Genomic DNA, 17,342 nt, shown 5'->3' with positions numbered 1-17,342 from the left:
TTTTGTACCAGCTATTTCACAGGGCTGTTGTAAGGATGGGGCAGCTAGTTGGTGAAGTAGTTAGAGTTGGGAGTCAGAAAGACTTCTCTTCCTGAGTTCAAATCCAGCCTCAGACACTTACTAGTTGTGTGATCTTAGGCAAATCACTTAACCCTGTTTGTCTCTGTTTCCTCATCTGTCAAATGAGCTGGAGAAGTAAATGGCAAACTACTCCAGTGTCTTTGCCAAGAAAAATCCCAAATTGGTTCATGAAGAGTTGGACATCATTGAAATGACTGAACAGCAAAAATTGTTAGGATGGAATTACTTAACGTACATAAAGTGCTATAGTAAAAATAATTAGTAACTAATATTTCTATGATGCTTTTACAAAGCCTTTTTCTCACATCAGTTTGAAAGAAACTGCAAATATTATCATCCCCATTTTATGAATAAGGAAACTGAGACTCAGGGAGTTTAAGGGACTTATCCAAGGAGTCCTAGCCATATAAATATAATTTATTAACTTAAATGTAGTTACCAAGTAAGTTTAGTTGTCTGTATTGATGTTCAATGTTGATCTTTCAATAAAACATTTATAAATAATTATAATTTTAAATTATTAATTAGCATCTTAAACCCCAAGGTTAACACCCTGGTAATATGCTTCTTTCTCTTCTTCCTAGTTCTTGTTGGGTTGTTGACTAAAGAGGCTGAAGTTGTCTTTCTTATATTCCACTGCCCTTCTTTCTTGCTCTCTCTCCCCCTCAGTTTACCCTGGGTGGTTTTGAGACCCTACAGGCCTTGAAGATACAGAAGAGGGCAGAATTTAGCTTGCCCCCGCTGGCAGAGGACAGCATCCAGGTGGTCCGCAGCATGAGGGCCGCCTCACCCCCCTCTTACACCCTGGACCTGGGGGAGTCACAGATGGCACCACAGTCCTCCAAACAACGAGGCCGCCGGGGGCGGAAGGTGAATGACTGTCTCTGAGTGAGGCTGTCTTTGCACAGGTGAACAAAGACCAAACCTGGAAATCCCACCTGAAGCCAAATCCCCATCTTCAGCAGAGAAAGAGGAGAGGATAGCATGATCCTCCTTGACCCAGCCTGGCCTCCTCTGTGGAAGTCCCAGGGACTGGAGCCATCTCCTCTGAAGAGTTCTCAATGTTCTGTTGGGGCAAACAGTTGCTCTAATGTTTTGACTTGCTCTGTGCCGCCTCCCTTGGGGTTAGTTATGGAGTCCAGACCCCACAAGGAATGTCCAGCCAGACTCTAGCTGAACACAAACCTTCCTTGGGCTTTTGCTGTCCCACCTCCAGGAGTCCTGAGCTTCCATGGGCCCCACAGTGGCTAGATAGGGCTTTGCAAAGCAAACCAGGAAAAAGTTTTTAAGGGCCCTGGAGCACCCGGAGTGGTGCCCCCTACTCTTACCTTTGCTAACCTAGGCTCCCTCTTAGGTGTGTGTTTGTCTCCCCAGGGATCTACCCTGGGCCCCTGAGACCAGCTACATTTGTCCAAGAATGGAAAAAGTTCCAACATTTATCAATAAAATAGCAGAAGGCCCAAAAGGGCCTAGGAGCATAGATTGCTGGCTCAGGGTTAAGGATACATAAAGACTGTGGATCAGGCCATAGAACTGACCCATGTATAACTTGAAGCCCCTTTGCAGATTGAAACCCACTCAGCTAACTGGCTGGAATGGATAATAATTTGAATACTCACATTAGGAAGGAATGTCTTTTACTCCACATGCCTTACCCCCCCTCCCTGAGTCCCCCAAAAAAAGCAATGCAGGGCATGGTCAAAGCTAACTAGAAATAACTTTTGGACCTTCCACTGTCATGGGGTGTGTAGATTGACCCTCTTTTGTTAGTGGGACCAGTTGGGAGTTTCCTGTACTGGGACAGAGCTAAGGGGGTAGGGAATGGGAAATGGGATCCTTGGAAAAGAAGAGGCGTTTTGGAAGAGCTGGCATGGACCTAGTCCTTTTCCCCCACCCCCTCTCCTCCTTGTAGTAGGGTCTTAAGGGAGGGGAACAACTGTGTGATAAGGGCTGTTCTTTCTGAACCGCTTTCACCTCTGCCTTGGCCCAGCAGCTCCTCACCAAGCAGGACAGCCTGGACATCTACAATGAACGTGATCTCTTCAAGAATGAGGAGCCTCCCCCAGAGGAGGAGGAGGAGGCAGGAGAAGGAGAGAACACCCTGGATGGAGAGCTTGACCTGCTGGAGCGGGGACCACTGGTCCCACCTCGACCCTCCCAGACTCCCACCACAGAGCGTGTGACTTTCCCTAAGGGTTTACCATGGGCCCCCAAGGTCAGGTATGTTTGGCCAGGAAGAGGAGGGGAATAAGCATTTACATAGTGCTGATGTGCCAGACACACTGCTCAACATTTTACAAATGCCATCCTATTTGATCCTCACAACAACCCCACGAGGTAGGTACTATTATCTCCATGTTACAATTGAGGAAACTGAGATAGACAAAGGTTAAATGCCCAGGGTCACATAGTTACAAAGTGTCTGAGGCTAGATTTGAACTTGGGTCTTCTCCTCATAACTCTAGGCCCAGCACTCTATCCCTTCCACAGAAATGGGAAAAGTTCCCACAGCAAAATAACAGAAAGCATGTATGAGATATGTCTCCATTGGAGAGAAAGCTCTAAGACAAAGTAAGCTTGACTGAGAGATAGGAATTCTGGGTTCTAAGTTTTCTGGAGCTATTGCCTGCTTCTTTCTCTCGTCTCTACTCCCACTCTCTTCCCCACATTTCAGGGCCTGAAGACCTAGGCCCTTAAAGTCTCTCTGCCTTGCACACAGTAAGCACTCAATAAATGTTTATTGGCTGAGTGTGGGACTTTTCCAGAAGGTCTACCCTGAACTCCAAAGGTCAGTTATGTTTGGTCAGAAATGGGAAAAATTCAAACAAAGCAAGCTCAATGGGGAGCCAGAAATTCTGGGTTCTAATAGCTACCTCCAACCCCTCATTCCCTCCTTTCCCCACATCTCAGGACCTCGGCATGTAAGCCCTTGAAGACTTTCTTTTGCAATATGTTTTTTTGAAATGTGCCTGGTACATAGTAAGTTAATGAATAAATGCTTGTTGACCGGTTGAATGACTTTTCTATCCATCTCTCTGATTTCTTTGCTGTCCCCTCAGACAGAAGGACATTGAGCACTTCTTGGAGATTAGTAGGAACAAATTCATCGGCTTCACCCTGGGGCAGTAAGTGACTTTGCAATCTGGAGGTGGGAGGACAGGTGGAGAGAGACGATGGGGTATGTGAGAATGTGTGGCGAGTTCTTGACATAAAGAACAGAGGAAATTAGAAAGTGCTGCCTGACAGTCAAGGACTTATAGGACATAAGAATTGGAAAAGCCCTGTCTGACCCTTCTCATTTTGCAAGGAGAGAAACTGAGGCCCAGGAAAGTTTGGGTGCCTGGCTGAGTGAGGTCAACCAGCTAGGCCTTGAACCCAGGACTTCATAACTCTGTTCCTCTGTACTATACTGAAAAAAGGCTGGACTTGGGGACCTCCTTCCTACCCCCTACCTTCCCCCACCCCATCTCCTTCCTTTTCAGAGCAGATGAGCATCATTTAAAGAGTTCCTTTCATAGTAATATCTCAGGGTGAACTTCTGTTTACGTTTCTGAACTCTGGAAGCTCTGCCACTGACTAGTTATGACCCTGGACAAATCCCACAGCCTCTCTAGAAGGGCCTTCCTGGCCCCATCTTCAAGTTGCATCATCCTATGGTCATAATAATTGAAGTCTTTATAGTCTTTTAAAAGAGATTTTTGTTGATGTCTTTTGTTGGTACATTACCTAGATATTCCCTCTTATGTTCCTTCCCTCCCTCCTCTTAAAGAACCATCTCTTATAAAAAAGAATTTTTAAAAAAAGGAAAAGGAATAAAAATTCAGCAAAACAGAATTTCTAACATGGAAAGAATCTATATACTGTTATAGAACATAGCTACAAAGTGTCTGAGGCTAGATTTGAACCTGGGTCTTCTCCTCCTGACTCTAGGCCCAGCACTCTATGGAACATTATAATACGTATCCAACATTATATGCAATGTTCTATACCTCTGGCCCCCCAGATCTGTAAGAGGGAGGGAAAGGGTATGGATGAAGCTTCTTAAGGCTTGCGAAGCACTTTGCTCATGACAATCTGAGGAGGGTACAAATGTCATTATCTCCATTTTACAGAGGTAGAAACCAACACAATACAGGAAGCATTGACAAAGAGCGTACTATGTGCCCAGGCACTATGTGAGATAATAATGACATTGACCCTCCTCTCAGGGAGTTTGCATTCTTTTGGAAGCTTAAGATACTTGGCGAGGCAGCCAGGTGGTGCAATAGATAGAGAGCTGGAGTCAGGAAGATCTGAGTTCAAATCCAACCCCAGATATTTACTAGCTATGTGGTCTTGTGCAAGACATTAACAGCACCCATCTCATAGGGTTGTTGTGAGGATCAAATGAGATAATACTTATGAAGTGCTTAGCACAGTGCCTGACACTTAGTAAGTGCTAAATAAATATTATTATTACTAGCCCACAGTTACACAATTACTAAGTGTCAGAGCTGGGACTTGGAATCCGTTCTTCTGATTCCAAATCCAGTGTTTCTACCTACTGTACCTCCTCTTATGATCCCTGGTGCTGCCAGATTCCACCTGGTAAACGGATCAGATTTCTTACCCTGTACCACTGTAATTCCAAAGATAGGTCCCTGTATTCTACTAGAAGGTCCTTGCTTCTGAGGCTCCCAAAGAAGACAATGGACCTGAGTCATATGGACCTTTTTCAAATGGAAATGATGAGATAGAGTTGACATTTCTAACCAGATCCTAAGCCTGTCTTCTTCCCCTCCCCCCAAAACATCTCTCACATTTACCTGTCCCCTCAATGTCTTTTGTTTCCTTTGGCCACAATAGGGTCTTTGGAAGCTATGGGAGTTGTCTGAGATGATGAGAGAAGGAAGGAAGGGCCTGTGGCCCATGGGAAGGGAGCTGGGCAGGAAGCTGGATTTTTCTTTGTGATTCTGGGTGAGACCTTTAATCTGGGTGTCTTGGGCATTTTTGCCTCTTGCAGGGATACAGACACCTTGGTGGGATTGCCAAGGCCCATCCATGAAAGTGTGAAGACCTTGAAGCAGGTAACCAAGATTAGTGTACCAGGGTGGGGAAATTGACTTGTTCATCAGGGGTGTCTAAGAATTCTTACATTTCACTCTGACCATTTGCCCAAGAAGATGAGATCAGGGCTCCCTCTAGGATCTATTAACATTGTCCTTTTGAGAACAATCCACATGATGAAAATTTTCCTTTTTTCCCTTCTTTCTCCTTTCCCTTCTCCTTTATTTCTTCTCCTTCCTTTCCTTCCTTTATATCTCCATCTCTTTAAATCAGTTCAGTAACTGGAAGGAAAACCTGAGTTGCCAGGTAATTACTATCTGGGCAGCCTTGGGCAAGTTCCTTACAAGTCCTCAGTTTCCTCATCTATAAATGCATTGGATTTGATGACCCTTGACAGGTCCTTTCCAACTCTAGATCTCTGATCATATCTTCTGTGTAAGGCCAGGCTGTGGTTGGCCATTGCTTGGGAGCGCACACAGATGAGTACCTTGGCTTTGTGCCAGCCCTGGTTGTGAACAGTGTATTAAGAGTGTGCCAACCCCGTACTGTGAAAGCAGGCCTCTCAAGCCCATGGATCTAGGACAAGTGAATGCTCTATATTTTTCCTGTGTTTTGGCTGAGCAGTATTTACTTGTGTTCTGGAGTACATCCCACATAGTGGGTAAACTTTGCTCTCCAGCATCATGGCAAACTCTTTTTGTCTTCCTCCCCAAGTGATTTCTCCCTGTCTCCTCAGCACAAGTACATCTCCATCTCTGACATTCAGATCAAGAATGAAGAAGAGCTGGAGAAGTGTCCCATGTCCCTGGTGAGACAAGAGGCCTGGTGGTTGTGGGGAAGGCAGAAGGAAGACACAGATGGGGTCCTGGAATTCTGTACAGACTCAGTGCTATCAAGAAAGAACAACCAGAATGTGGGGGAAAGAGAAGACACCCTGATTTGTCCTCATTCTCCAAGAGCCTTATTTGCCAAGGCCCTGGTAGCACTTCTGTTGCTCTCGGTACAGAGAATAAACCTGGTTTGAGTCTCAAGAGCTGTGTCCACGCGACCTAGGAGTCCTGCCTTGGGGGAAGGGACAGGTGTAGGATTGGCCACATTGTGGCCTCTCCCTCTCATCTCTCCTCTATTTCTCATCCTTCATCCTATAAAAATGAAAGCTTCATATAGGGCAGCAAATATTTGTCACCAATAGCAAAAATGTCAGGGTAGTTATATACTTTTGGCCAAAGGGGAAGACACCTTTCTATGCCGTCTTTCTTGCTTTTCTCCTCCTACCCCAAAGGCTGTCTTATGGACATATCCCTGTCTCTTCTTCCTCTCTCTTTCCTTTCATACATTCCCATTCTCTCCTTCTCCTCTTTTTTTTCCTCTTCCAGTTCTTTCTCTTCCTGTTCCCCTTCTTCCCTTCCCTTTAGCTCTGACTGTGTAAGATAGCTTTGGGGGTTCTGTCCTCTTCACTGCGTATCATGGTCTTGCTTGGGGCTCTGTGCTGAGCTCAGGTATATCCGGCCCGTGGCACATCCCTTTCTGTGTCTAATGAAGCCTTGGCAGGAGCCTAGGTACACTAACTCCTGGGTCCCTGGCTCCAATCCTCCTGGGCTTCTGTGTAGGGATGCTGCATTGTTCTCCCCACCTGGAAAAGAGTGAGAAGAGTTCTGGGCCACCAGCCAGGGGGATGGGAGGAATAGAGCCAAGAAACATTAGTGCTATGAAGAATCCTAGAAATTCTCATCATTTTACAGATTTGAAAAATGAGGCCCAGAGAGCTTAAGAGGCCTATGGTAACACAGCTCATTAGAGACAGCTGTGATCTGAACACACGTTTCTTACATGCTTCCCCCCACCCCATTTCTGTGCTCTTTTAGCATGAAGCCATACTGCCTCTCCTAAATTAGCCAGGAAGAAGCCCCAGGCAAATAGAAAGTGAGTGGTCTAGATATGCTGAATAATCTTTCTGCTTCCTGGCACAGGGAGAAGAGAAGGTGCAGCAGACCCCGTGTGAAATCCTTTACCAGGCCATGCTGTATAATCTCCCACAGTACATGGTAGGTTAAGCAGTGTCCCCCTCACCCAGGCCCTGGCTTCACTCCTCTGTCTTGGGAAGGAGACATAGGAACCATTCAGGGCTGACTTCTCATTTAGGACCTTCCAGGACGATACCACTGCTCCAAAGGCTTCCCTGAACAGTTGAGTGGTTCGGTTTTCAGGGGGGGGGGGGTTTTGGTGATGGAGTCATGAGTTGTTCACAGTTATGTGCTCTCCTGTAATCTGGATTTGTTACTCTAGGGCTTTGTGAAGAGGGGGGAGAAGGATAAATCCCTTAGGCCCCTTTGGGAGGAAGAGAACTGTGGTTACTGTGTCCAGCTGAGGCAGTCCAGTCCCTTCTAATGTTTCAGACTCTATAAGTCCAAACTGTCTGAGCTGGTAGGAACCTTAGGCACCATTTAGTTCAACTTCGTCATTTTACAGATGAGGAAACTGAGGCTCAAGAAGGCTTTGTCCAAGCCCTTACAGCTAGTTGGGGGCACAGTTGGCGCAACTCCGACTCAGTTCTTCTGACTGAGAAGCCTTTCCAAATTTATCCAATGGAGTTCAGAAAGACCAGTAGCTTACTTAGCACATGGAAGCACTCCATTGTCCTTTGTGAAGTGCTTCTGTGTACTGAGTAAGCTACTGGTCTTTTTGAACCCTAGATACGCTGGGACTCTTGAGCAGGGTGACACAGCTGGTCGGAATTCAGAGGAAGAAAGAGATGGAAACTAGATGGTAGAATAAAGATACACAAATGAATAAAGATAGAAAATGACATAGAAACGCTAGATTTTTTTTTTACCCATCTGATTTCTGTAGTATTTTCCCTGTGTCCCTCAAGTCTCCTTTTCTTCATTTTGGTAAGAACATCCTTAAAACACAAGGACGTGAATCTTGGGAAGTAGCTAGGTGGCTCAGTGGATACAGCACTGGATCTTGGAGACAGGAAGACCTGAGTTAAAAACCTGCCCGAGACACTAACTAGCTGTGTGACCCTCAGCAAGTCACTGAACCTTTGTCTGCCTCAGTTTCCTCACCTGTAAAATGGGAATAATACCAGTACCTATTCATAGGTTGTTTAGAGGATCAAAAGAGATGACATGTATAAAGTTGATATGTATAAAGTACTTTTGCAAACCTTAAAGTGTTATGTAAATGCTAGTTATTATTATTGATTAACCCAATTCCAAATTTAGTTATTACCTTAGACAAGTCTATTCGGTTTGGAGTTCTCCCCCTTCCAAAGACACAAATTCTTCAGAACACATAAGATAACATCTACAAAGTGCTTAGCATGGTGCCTGGCACACATTAGGCACTTAATAAATGCCTGTTCCCTTCTGTCTCTTCGTCTAAAGACAGAAGAGGAATAAAAATAGAAACAAGTGACAGTTCTTTAGTGCTTCAAGCCTTGCCAAGTATTCTCAACTTTTTCCACTATCTCAGAAACTGACGTTCAGAGAAATCAAATGTTTGGCCTACAGTCACACTGCTGCTAAGTGTTGGGACAAAGACTTGTACTGAGGTCTCCTGCCTCCCAGTCCATGCTGTCTCCCCTGTGCCATGAGAACTCCTAGGGACCCCTCTCCAAATTCAAAATCCCATTAAGAAACCAAAAACTACTCAATGTCTCTGATTGAGATGGAGAGACAGGGAGCTGCCTTGGGTCTCTTCCAGCTCTGCATCTCTGGGGGTGGGGAATGGGGAACTTTGTCTTCTCCATTCACAGATTGCTCTGCTGAAGATTCTCTTGGCTGCAGCCCCAACTTCCAAGGCCAAGACAGATTCAATCAACATCCTGGCAGACGTCTTGCCAGAGGAGATGCCGTGAGTGTTCCCCTTGGGTTTGGTATTTGGTACAAGCTGGTTTTTTTTTTCAACAGCAAACGCATATTATACCTACTGTGTGCAAAGTAAGGAGCAGTGGTAGTGTAGTGGATAGAAGAATGACCTTGGAGTCAGGAAGACATGAGTACATGGCCTGCCTCTGACATACACTGACCATCCAATCCTGGGCAAATCATTTTTACCTACCTAGGGCCCAGGCAATTCACCAAGACTATAACTTACGAATGAGTTACTAATCTGCTTCCATGGAGGGAGTTTCAACACAAGGAGTTCCTTACAATAATGAATTTACAGGGGAAAGAAGGAAAGGGGGGAGAGAAAGTCATACAAAGATGACTAAGATATGGTGCCTTTCCTCTAGAAGCTCACTGAATAAATGAGAGGAACACAGAATCACAGAATTTCAGAGGTGGAAGGGCCTTAGAAACCATTTCCTCTAACCAGTAACTGAAAAAAACATTCCTACTATTACTTATCTGAGAGGCAGCTAGGTGGCACAGTGGGTAGAGCACCAGGCCTAGAGTCAGGAAGGACCTGAGTTCAAATCTGGCCTCAGACACTTACTAGCTATGTGACCCTGGGCAAGTCAGTTAACCCTATTTGCCTCAGTTTGCTCAAATGTAAAATGAGCTGGAGAAGGAAGTGGCAAACCACTCTAACCTCTTTGCCAAGAAAACCCCAAATGGGGCCACAAAGAGTCAAGACACAACTGAAATGACTGAACAAGGACAATATCTAACAACTCATCCAGCATTTGCTCAAAGACCTCAAGTGAAGGAGAAGCCGCCCTCCTCAGGCAGCACATTCTACTTTTAGGCAGCTTTAATTGGCAGGAAGTCTTCCCTCATCTCAAGCATAAATTTGCCTGTCTACAAGTTCCATCATTTGCCCCTGCTTTTGCCAAGTGGAATGAATGTGATTCCTTTCCCATGTGATAGATGGTTAGTCAGATACTTGAAGGTAGCCGCCATGGTTCCTCTGCGTCTTCTCTAGGCTGAGCACCCTCATTCCTACAGTTGACTTCATATGACATGAACTCAAGGTCCTTCACTGTCCTGGATTCTATCCTCGGGGCATTCTAGCTCACCAATGTCCTTCCTAAGATGTTGTCCCTCCGACAGAATGTAAGACTCTACATGTAGTCTGATGAGGGCAGAGTACAGAGAGACAAACACTTCCTTTCCTGAACTCTGTGTCTCTCTTAGTATGCGTCTAAGATTGGCTTACCAGACAGTGAAATGGCTCAGTGGATAGAGTGTCAGGCGTGGAGTAAGGGAGACTCATCTTCATGAGTTCAAATCCGGCCTCAGAGGTTTATTAGCTCTGTGACCCTGGGCAAATCACTTAACCCGGTTTGCCTTGGTTTCCTCATATGTAAAAGGAACTGGAGAAGGAAATGGCAAACCACTCCAGTATCTTTGCCAAGCATACCCCAAAAGGTCATGAAGAGTTGGACACAACTGAAAAATGACTAAATAATAAGATTGGCTTAGCTTTCTTGGCAGATTTGGGCTGTTGATAAAAATAACCTATAAATATAATAACCTCTCACTGTTGATACCAATAACCTGTAAATATAACAATAACCTCTCATACTGTTGATACCAATAACCTATAAATATAACAATAAACTCTCATACTGTTGATACAAATAGCCTATAAATATACTAATCTCTCATAGTGTTGATACAAATAACCTAAATATACTAATAACCTCTTGCACTGTTGATCCAAGTAACCTATAAATATAACAATAACCTCTCCCACTGTTGATACAAATAACCTATAACTATAATAACTTCTCATAGTTTTGATACAAATAAACTAAATTTAATAACCCCTCTCACTGTTGTTACAAATAACCTATAATACAATTTAGAATATGATTACAACAATAAAAAAGCCATGTTTTACTACACACCAGGAACCCAATAAGTGCTAGGGATACAAAGCTGAAATTCTGAAATGATCTTTATTCTCAGTGAGCTTATATTCCATCAGGAGGAATCTTTTGTACATAAATAAGTAGGTACAAGGTAAAATTTATTGGGCAAGAGGACCAGGAAAGACTTCATGGAGAAGGTGGAGCTTGAGCTGAGTTTTGAAGCAATGGTACCATGGCAACAGTTGGCCTTTACAGAATGATTTCCTTACAACAATCTTGGATGAAATAATCCACATATTTTTAACACTTGACAAATAGGGAAACTGAGGCTCAGAGAGATTACATAACTTGCTCACAGCTGTTCTTCTAGAAAATGAAAGGGCCTCTGATCTCTTGAATCTACATCCGTTATACTTTTCCCATTATGCTGCAGTGTGGTAAGGAGATTATGAAAATCCAAAGGAAGAGAGCCTATTTCTGGCTGGAGATATCAGGGAAAGTTTTATGGAGAAGGTGGTTTTTGAACTGGGTCTTGGAGATGGTAAGGATTTCAATGGCAGTGATTAGAATGGAGAGAATACCTAGTTTTAAAAACAATTTAAGCAAAGGCACAAAGGAAAGGAACTGCATATCTCTTGTACATACCTAGTTATTTACATATTTTTCCTTATTAGAATGTAGACTCCTTGGAGGCAGGGACTGTGTTTTTGCTTTCTTTGTATCCATAGTGCTTAGCACCATGTCTGGCACATAGTAAACACTTGATGACTCAGGAATAGGGTACAGCTTAACTTGAAAGGGGAGTAGTATGAGACAGGACTCATAAGGTAGCTTGTAGGGTCAATCCCAGGCCCATGAATGGGCTTTCTTTAGGGTTTTCTTTGTCTCTTTATTTCCCCTCATTCTTCCACTAAAATCATTTACTAGGCCACATCCCTTCCCCTTCACTGTCCCTTCCTTTTTATTTCCATTACCGCCCTCCTAGTAGAGATCCACAATATCACCTGGACCATCACAATAGCATCTTCCATCCTCCACTCTCTTCTCCCTCTCCAATCCTTGCTTGACTCAACTTCTAGAATAATTTTCTTTATGCATAGCTCTTTCTGGTCTTCATCTTCCTCTGCCCAAAAAGCTTCAGTTGGTTCCCTCTGGCCTGGGATTCAAGGCTCCCCAGAACCTAGTGCTGCCCAAGCTTTCTCCATTCTACAATCCATCCAAACCAGAGCGCTCTTTCTTCTCCTGCCTTTGTTCTTAGCCCTACTGCTTGCAATCTCCTCCTTCCCCTTCTTTTCCTGTTCAATTCCTACCTGTCCTTTAAGATCCTAGTCAAATGTCAGTTTTTCCAGGAAACCTTGCTACCTCCCAGTCCCCTTCCGTGAAAATGAACTTGCCTCTCAGATCTCATCTAATGCTTTGTTTGATAACTCTCAAACACACTTTTAAAAAAAATCTCACTAGCTGTGTGACTCTGGGCAAGTCATTTAACCTCAATTGCCTCACCAAAAAAAAAATTATACTAATTTCCCAAGCTATGCCCTCCACCATCAATACCTTGTAAGAAAGAAAAACACTTAAGGAAGACTAACAAAATAACCACATCTGTGCAATGTTTCACACCTAGAGTTGTCTTCCTGCCTCTAGATTAAGAGGATGGAAGTCTGTTTCATCATCAATCAACAAATATGTATGAATTTGCCTCTAGGTGCCAGGTATCATGCTAGTACTGGAGGTACAGAGACAAACATGAACAGCAAATTCCAGCCCACCAGGAGCTTTGTTCAATGGGACCAATATTGATCACTTCAATGTAGTCCACTTAAGAATTATCATCTATCAAAGTTATCTTTACTTGTATCTTGTCCCCTTGTTAGGCTATAAGGTCCATTAGTGCAGGAGTTGTCATGGCTGTATCTTCCCTTACACCAGGAATTCTCCACCTTAGATCTGTGAATGTTCTTTAAAAAATGTTTTTTGATAATTATATTTCAATATAATTAGTTTCCTTTACAATCTTATGTATTTTATTTTATGCTTTTAAAAACAGTATTCTGAGAAGAGATCCATAAGGCTTAAGCAAACTGCCCAAAGGGTCCGCAACACAGAAAAAGTTACAGACCCCTGCCTTGAATGCTTTACAGAGCAGATGAATGAATGGAAAGAGCCCTGCCCCCGATCCTGTCTGGTCTTTTAACAAAACAACTTTTTTTCCTTGTGTACATAACAGTCATCAATAGACACAAATATTCCAAGATAGAAAGAAGAACAGAAAAGAGGATTGAATGAGAAACTGTGAACTTCTGCCTTGTGAAGTTTTTTAAAAGATGCAAGCACACACACACACACGGTGTCCCAAAAGTTTTACTTGCACTTGTGGGACACCCTGTACCTAAAGTTTAACAAGATGGTAACAAGATGGTTCTATTTATAGCTCTTTTTGAACTACTTTTTTTTCTAGCACTTAAAATGTTTTATTAATGTTCTTTTTTCTCATAGCTATCACTTCTACTAACTCTTTTTCTCCCCCTCACTCCCAAATAGAAGCCTCCTTTTGTAGCAAATATATATTATAGTCCAGCAAAACAACCAACACATTGGCTATATCTGAGAACGCGTAGCTCATTCTCTCTCTCTCTCCCCCTCATCACCTTTGGGAGGGGATGCTCCATCCTCACACTTTTGGAGTCGCAGTTGGTCATTGCTTTGGACAGAAGGCTGAGGTCTTTCCGCTCATCTGGCCTTGTGATGCCGTCCCCAGTACATGACATGACTTTGCTAAGCTGGTTTCTGGTTCAGAACCCCAGGCTCTGGTGGTTGGCCTGGCTTCCCAGGATGTTGTCCCCCTCCCAGGTGCTGCCCTCCTTTTGGACGGCACTGAAGTACAGGCTACATATGCTGACAGGCCCTCTCTCTAGGGATAAGGGATTGAGCAGTTCTGGGCTGTATCTGTTGCACCTGTCATCATCGCTACCATCCTCTGTTGAAGAACTCTGTGTCAAAGTCCTGGAACAGCAGAGGGCCGGCACACAGCCACTGGGGGAATACAGACCTTCCCCTCAGGCTCCTGATTACTTCCTCCAGGACTGACAGCTTGCTATGGCACTGAGGGAAATGTAAAGGGACACCAGGCCACTGTAACCCAGCTGCTGCACTGCTGTCTGAGACTTCTCTGGCCCTTTGCTCACAGACACAGCAGAGTGAATTCTATCAAACGTCAGTTGGTTTGACTGACCCCATCCAAGTATCCTCTTCTCTAACACAGGCGGGGGGGGGGTCATAGATTTAGATCTGGAAGGGACCTTAATATATGAAAAAAACTAAGAGCCAGAGACTTAGTGACTGGAGCCGAAGGGATGTCAGAGCCTCAGTGTAGAAGAAGAAACTGAGGCCCTAGGAGGTTAAATAAGTTGCTAAAAGTCCTATGTAGTAAGAGCAGAACTGAAATCAGAACCCAGGCTTTCTGACCCACAGTGCCACACTCCACTGTATCACGTTGCTGGAATCTATCCCTGGCACACAGCCCCACTGTTTTGCTTTGTCCCCAAATCCATTATTATCACTACCCAAGGGAGAAAGACTAAAACAAAGATCTGAGCTATCTTATATCCCCCCAAAGGTAACCTGGGCCCTTGAGGGAGTCCCAGAGTACCTAGGTCATCCTCAGGGGAAAAGGGACAGCATACATTGTTTGCCATGAGAGCAGGGACATAGAACCTTGTTTCACGTATATCTGTATATTGAGAGGAGACTGAGCATTCACTCCGGCTCTTGGGCCTGGGCATGGAGTATCCCACAATTTCCTCAAATAGCCAAGGATGGAGGTGACAAGAGAATGTGTTTTATTTCACAGGGTCTGAATTGTAACCTTTTGCTAGACTTAGGAGTTAAGAGACCTGGCTTTAGCACTTACTTTGTGGGCAATTCTAATTTCCTTACCTCTGGACCAGTTTCCCCATCTGTAAAATGGGAATAATACATACTTACTTAACTCAGCCCTAAAGGGCAATTGTAAGGAAAGTACTTGCAAATCTAAAAGCACTATGTTAATGTGGATTATTATTATTTATTTTTCTGTAGTATGGAGTTGGCCTTTCCTGAGTGCCACGTCTTCCTCGATTCAAATTCTTGAGTCCTCAAGACTTGCCAGCTAGGTCCCACTGTTACATGGGGGAGCTTTCATTTTAATAATCACTCATGGTTCTGTAGTGCTTTACAGTTTACAAAGCACTTTTCTCACAATCACCCTGTGAGTTATAAACAGTACAAGTATTATTATCCCCATTTTATAGATAAAGAAACTGAGGCTCAAAGAGGTTGTCTGATGTGCCGAAGGCTACACAGCTAGTAATTGGCTGAGCCTGAACTGAAACCTCAGTCTTCTGACTCCAAGTCCACGATGCTGCTTTCTCCTCTTTGCCCTCTTCCCTTTTCTTCTCTTCCATTCCAGCATCACTGTGCTTCAGAGCATGAAGCTGGGCATCGATGTGAACAGACACAAAGAGATCATTGTAAAGAGCATCTCCACTGTGCTGCTACTGCTGCTGAAGCACTTCAAACTCAACCACATCTACCAGGTGGGCAGACCTGTAGCGATAAAAAGCTGCGAGAAAGCAAAAGTGAGGCACAAAGTTTGCAACACGATCAATTTATTAATGGGGCTAGCAAACACCAATAAATTGGATCCAAGGCTCCTCAGTAGTCAAGAACACATCTGACAGAGCAACTCTTTTATAGCATTTGTGCAGCAACTCTAGAGACATATTTTATCTTTGATTGGTTAGTGCTACTTTTATCAGTTCCTCACCAGATGGACCATCCCATAACTAACATTCTCTGTAAAGTCTCATGGTAGGCAAACCTCATCTTCCAGGGCAGCGAGGTGGCACAGTGGATAGAGCCGTGTACTTGGAGTCAAGAAGACCTGAGTTTTCAAATCCAGCCTCAGACACTTGGCACTTAACTAGCTGTGTGATCCTGGACAAGTCACTTAACCCCATTGCCTAGCCCCAAAAACAAACAAACAAACAAAACTCATCCTCCCCGCCATGGTCAACAAAACCTCACAGATTAGAATTTTTGTGGTTGGACTTTAGTCCACAGGGATAGGGAAGTTAAATTCGTACAAGTTTTGTTAATAGGGCCTATCATACAATCAAGTCTGAGTTTAATTCACAAACATTGATTCTGATTAGACATAATTCTCTCTTTTTTTTTAAAGGCAATTGGGGTTAAGTGACTTGCCCAGGGTCACACAGCTAGTACGTGTGTCAAGTGTTTGGTCTGAGGCCAGATTTGAACTCAGGTCCTCCTGACTTCAGGGCCAGTGCTTTACCCACTGCGCCACATAGCTGCCCCAGATGTAATTCTCAATCACTAATCATAGAATATCAATTTTTAAATTCTACAGTAGGCAATTGAAGTTACAGGTTTATGGGAGCCCAAACTCACATAAGGAGGGGACCAACTAATACATAGTTCATTGATCATAATAAATTGACTAAGTCTTATTAAAATAATATAAAATAAAGTAGGATATCAATTTTCAATTTCATAAGACTCTTCCCCTCAAAGATGACATGACAAGAATTTTCATAAAGACATTCAGCCAAACTGAGTTGCTTTCCTTCCCCGTCTTCACCCAGAATATCCATCCCTTAATCAGTCAATTAACAAGTCATAAAGAGTGTTTATTAAGTGCTGTGTGCCAGATATGATGCTAAGAGTTACAAAAACAAGAAAAAAACCTCCAAACAATCCATGTCTTTGAGAACTTAGATTTTAGGGGAGGAAGTAACACATACATAAATCTGTTCAGACAAGATAAATACAGAGTTAAGAAAGGTGTCCTTAAAGAAAAAGACCATAGCAACTGGAAACATAGGCAGAAGCCTCCTGGAGGACGGTGCATTTGAGATGAAACTTAAAAGAAACCAGGAATTCTGTGAGGTTAATAGGAAGAGCATTCTAAGCATGGGGGATGGTGAGTCACATGGGAGGAGTAGCCCACAGGCCAGTATGGTTGAATTGTAATGTTTGTAGATGGGAGTGTCAAAAGCCTGAAAAGGAAGCTAGGGGCTAGGTTGTAAAGGAGCTGCAGATTCCAGAAAAGTCTGTATTTGATCCTACAGGTAATCAGGAATCATTAAAGTTTCTTGATTGAGGGTGGAATGTAGTCAGACCTGCCCTTTAGGAATAATACGTTGGTGACTCAGTAGTAAAAGGATAGATTCGAGTGGGGAGAGACTTTAGGCAGGAAGACTATTTAAATAAGCTATTGCAATTGTCCAGGCAAGAGATGATGAGGCCTGAACTGGGCTGGTGGCTGTGTGAGTGAAAAGAAGGCAACTAGAAGTGATTTCTCTCAGTGTGAACAGAGAGAAAACAAGCTTTCCTGGGCCTGAACAAAACCGTGGCTGGTAGGGGCAGAGATCTAAGACCACAGAGGAGATGG

At 43.7% G+C, this 17,342-nt stretch overlaps 1 protein-coding gene across 4 annotated transcripts in view; it reads left to right on the top strand.

The window, feature by feature from the left end:
- Positions 1–17,342, top strand: part of STRIP2 (striatin interacting protein 2) — an 85,572-nt gene that overhangs the window by 28,570 nt on the left and 39,660 nt on the right. For 2 of the 4 annotated variants that reach the window (XM_021002311.2, XM_021002314.2), the window contains 8 exons: positions 751–951; positions 2,072–2,301; positions 3,141–3,206; positions 5,084–5,147; positions 5,864–5,935; positions 7,098–7,172; positions 8,888–8,985; positions 15,339–15,465. In XM_021002311.2, coding sequence (XP_020857970.1) covers positions 751–951; positions 2,072–2,301; positions 3,141–3,206; positions 5,084–5,147; positions 5,864–5,935; positions 7,098–7,172; positions 8,888–8,985; positions 15,339–15,465 — 933 coding nt within the window. The remainder of the gene's footprint in view (positions 1–750; positions 952–2,071; positions 2,302–3,140; positions 3,207–5,083; positions 5,148–5,863; positions 5,936–7,097; positions 7,173–8,887; positions 8,986–15,338; positions 15,466–17,342) is intronic. The other 2 variants (XM_021002312.2, XM_021002313.2) reach the window with 2 other exon arrangements.

This window comes from Phascolarctos cinereus, unplaced genomic scaffold (assembly GCF_003287225.1).
Source record: "Phascolarctos cinereus isolate Bilbo 61053 unplaced genomic scaffold, phaCin_HiC Scaffold_1;HRSCAF=81, whole genome shotgun sequence".
In the NCBI taxonomy this organism is placed as follows: Eukaryota; Metazoa; Chordata; class Mammalia; order Diprotodontia; family Phascolarctidae; genus Phascolarctos; species Phascolarctos cinereus.
This window is presented reverse-complemented; position numbering and strand designations above follow the sequence as displayed.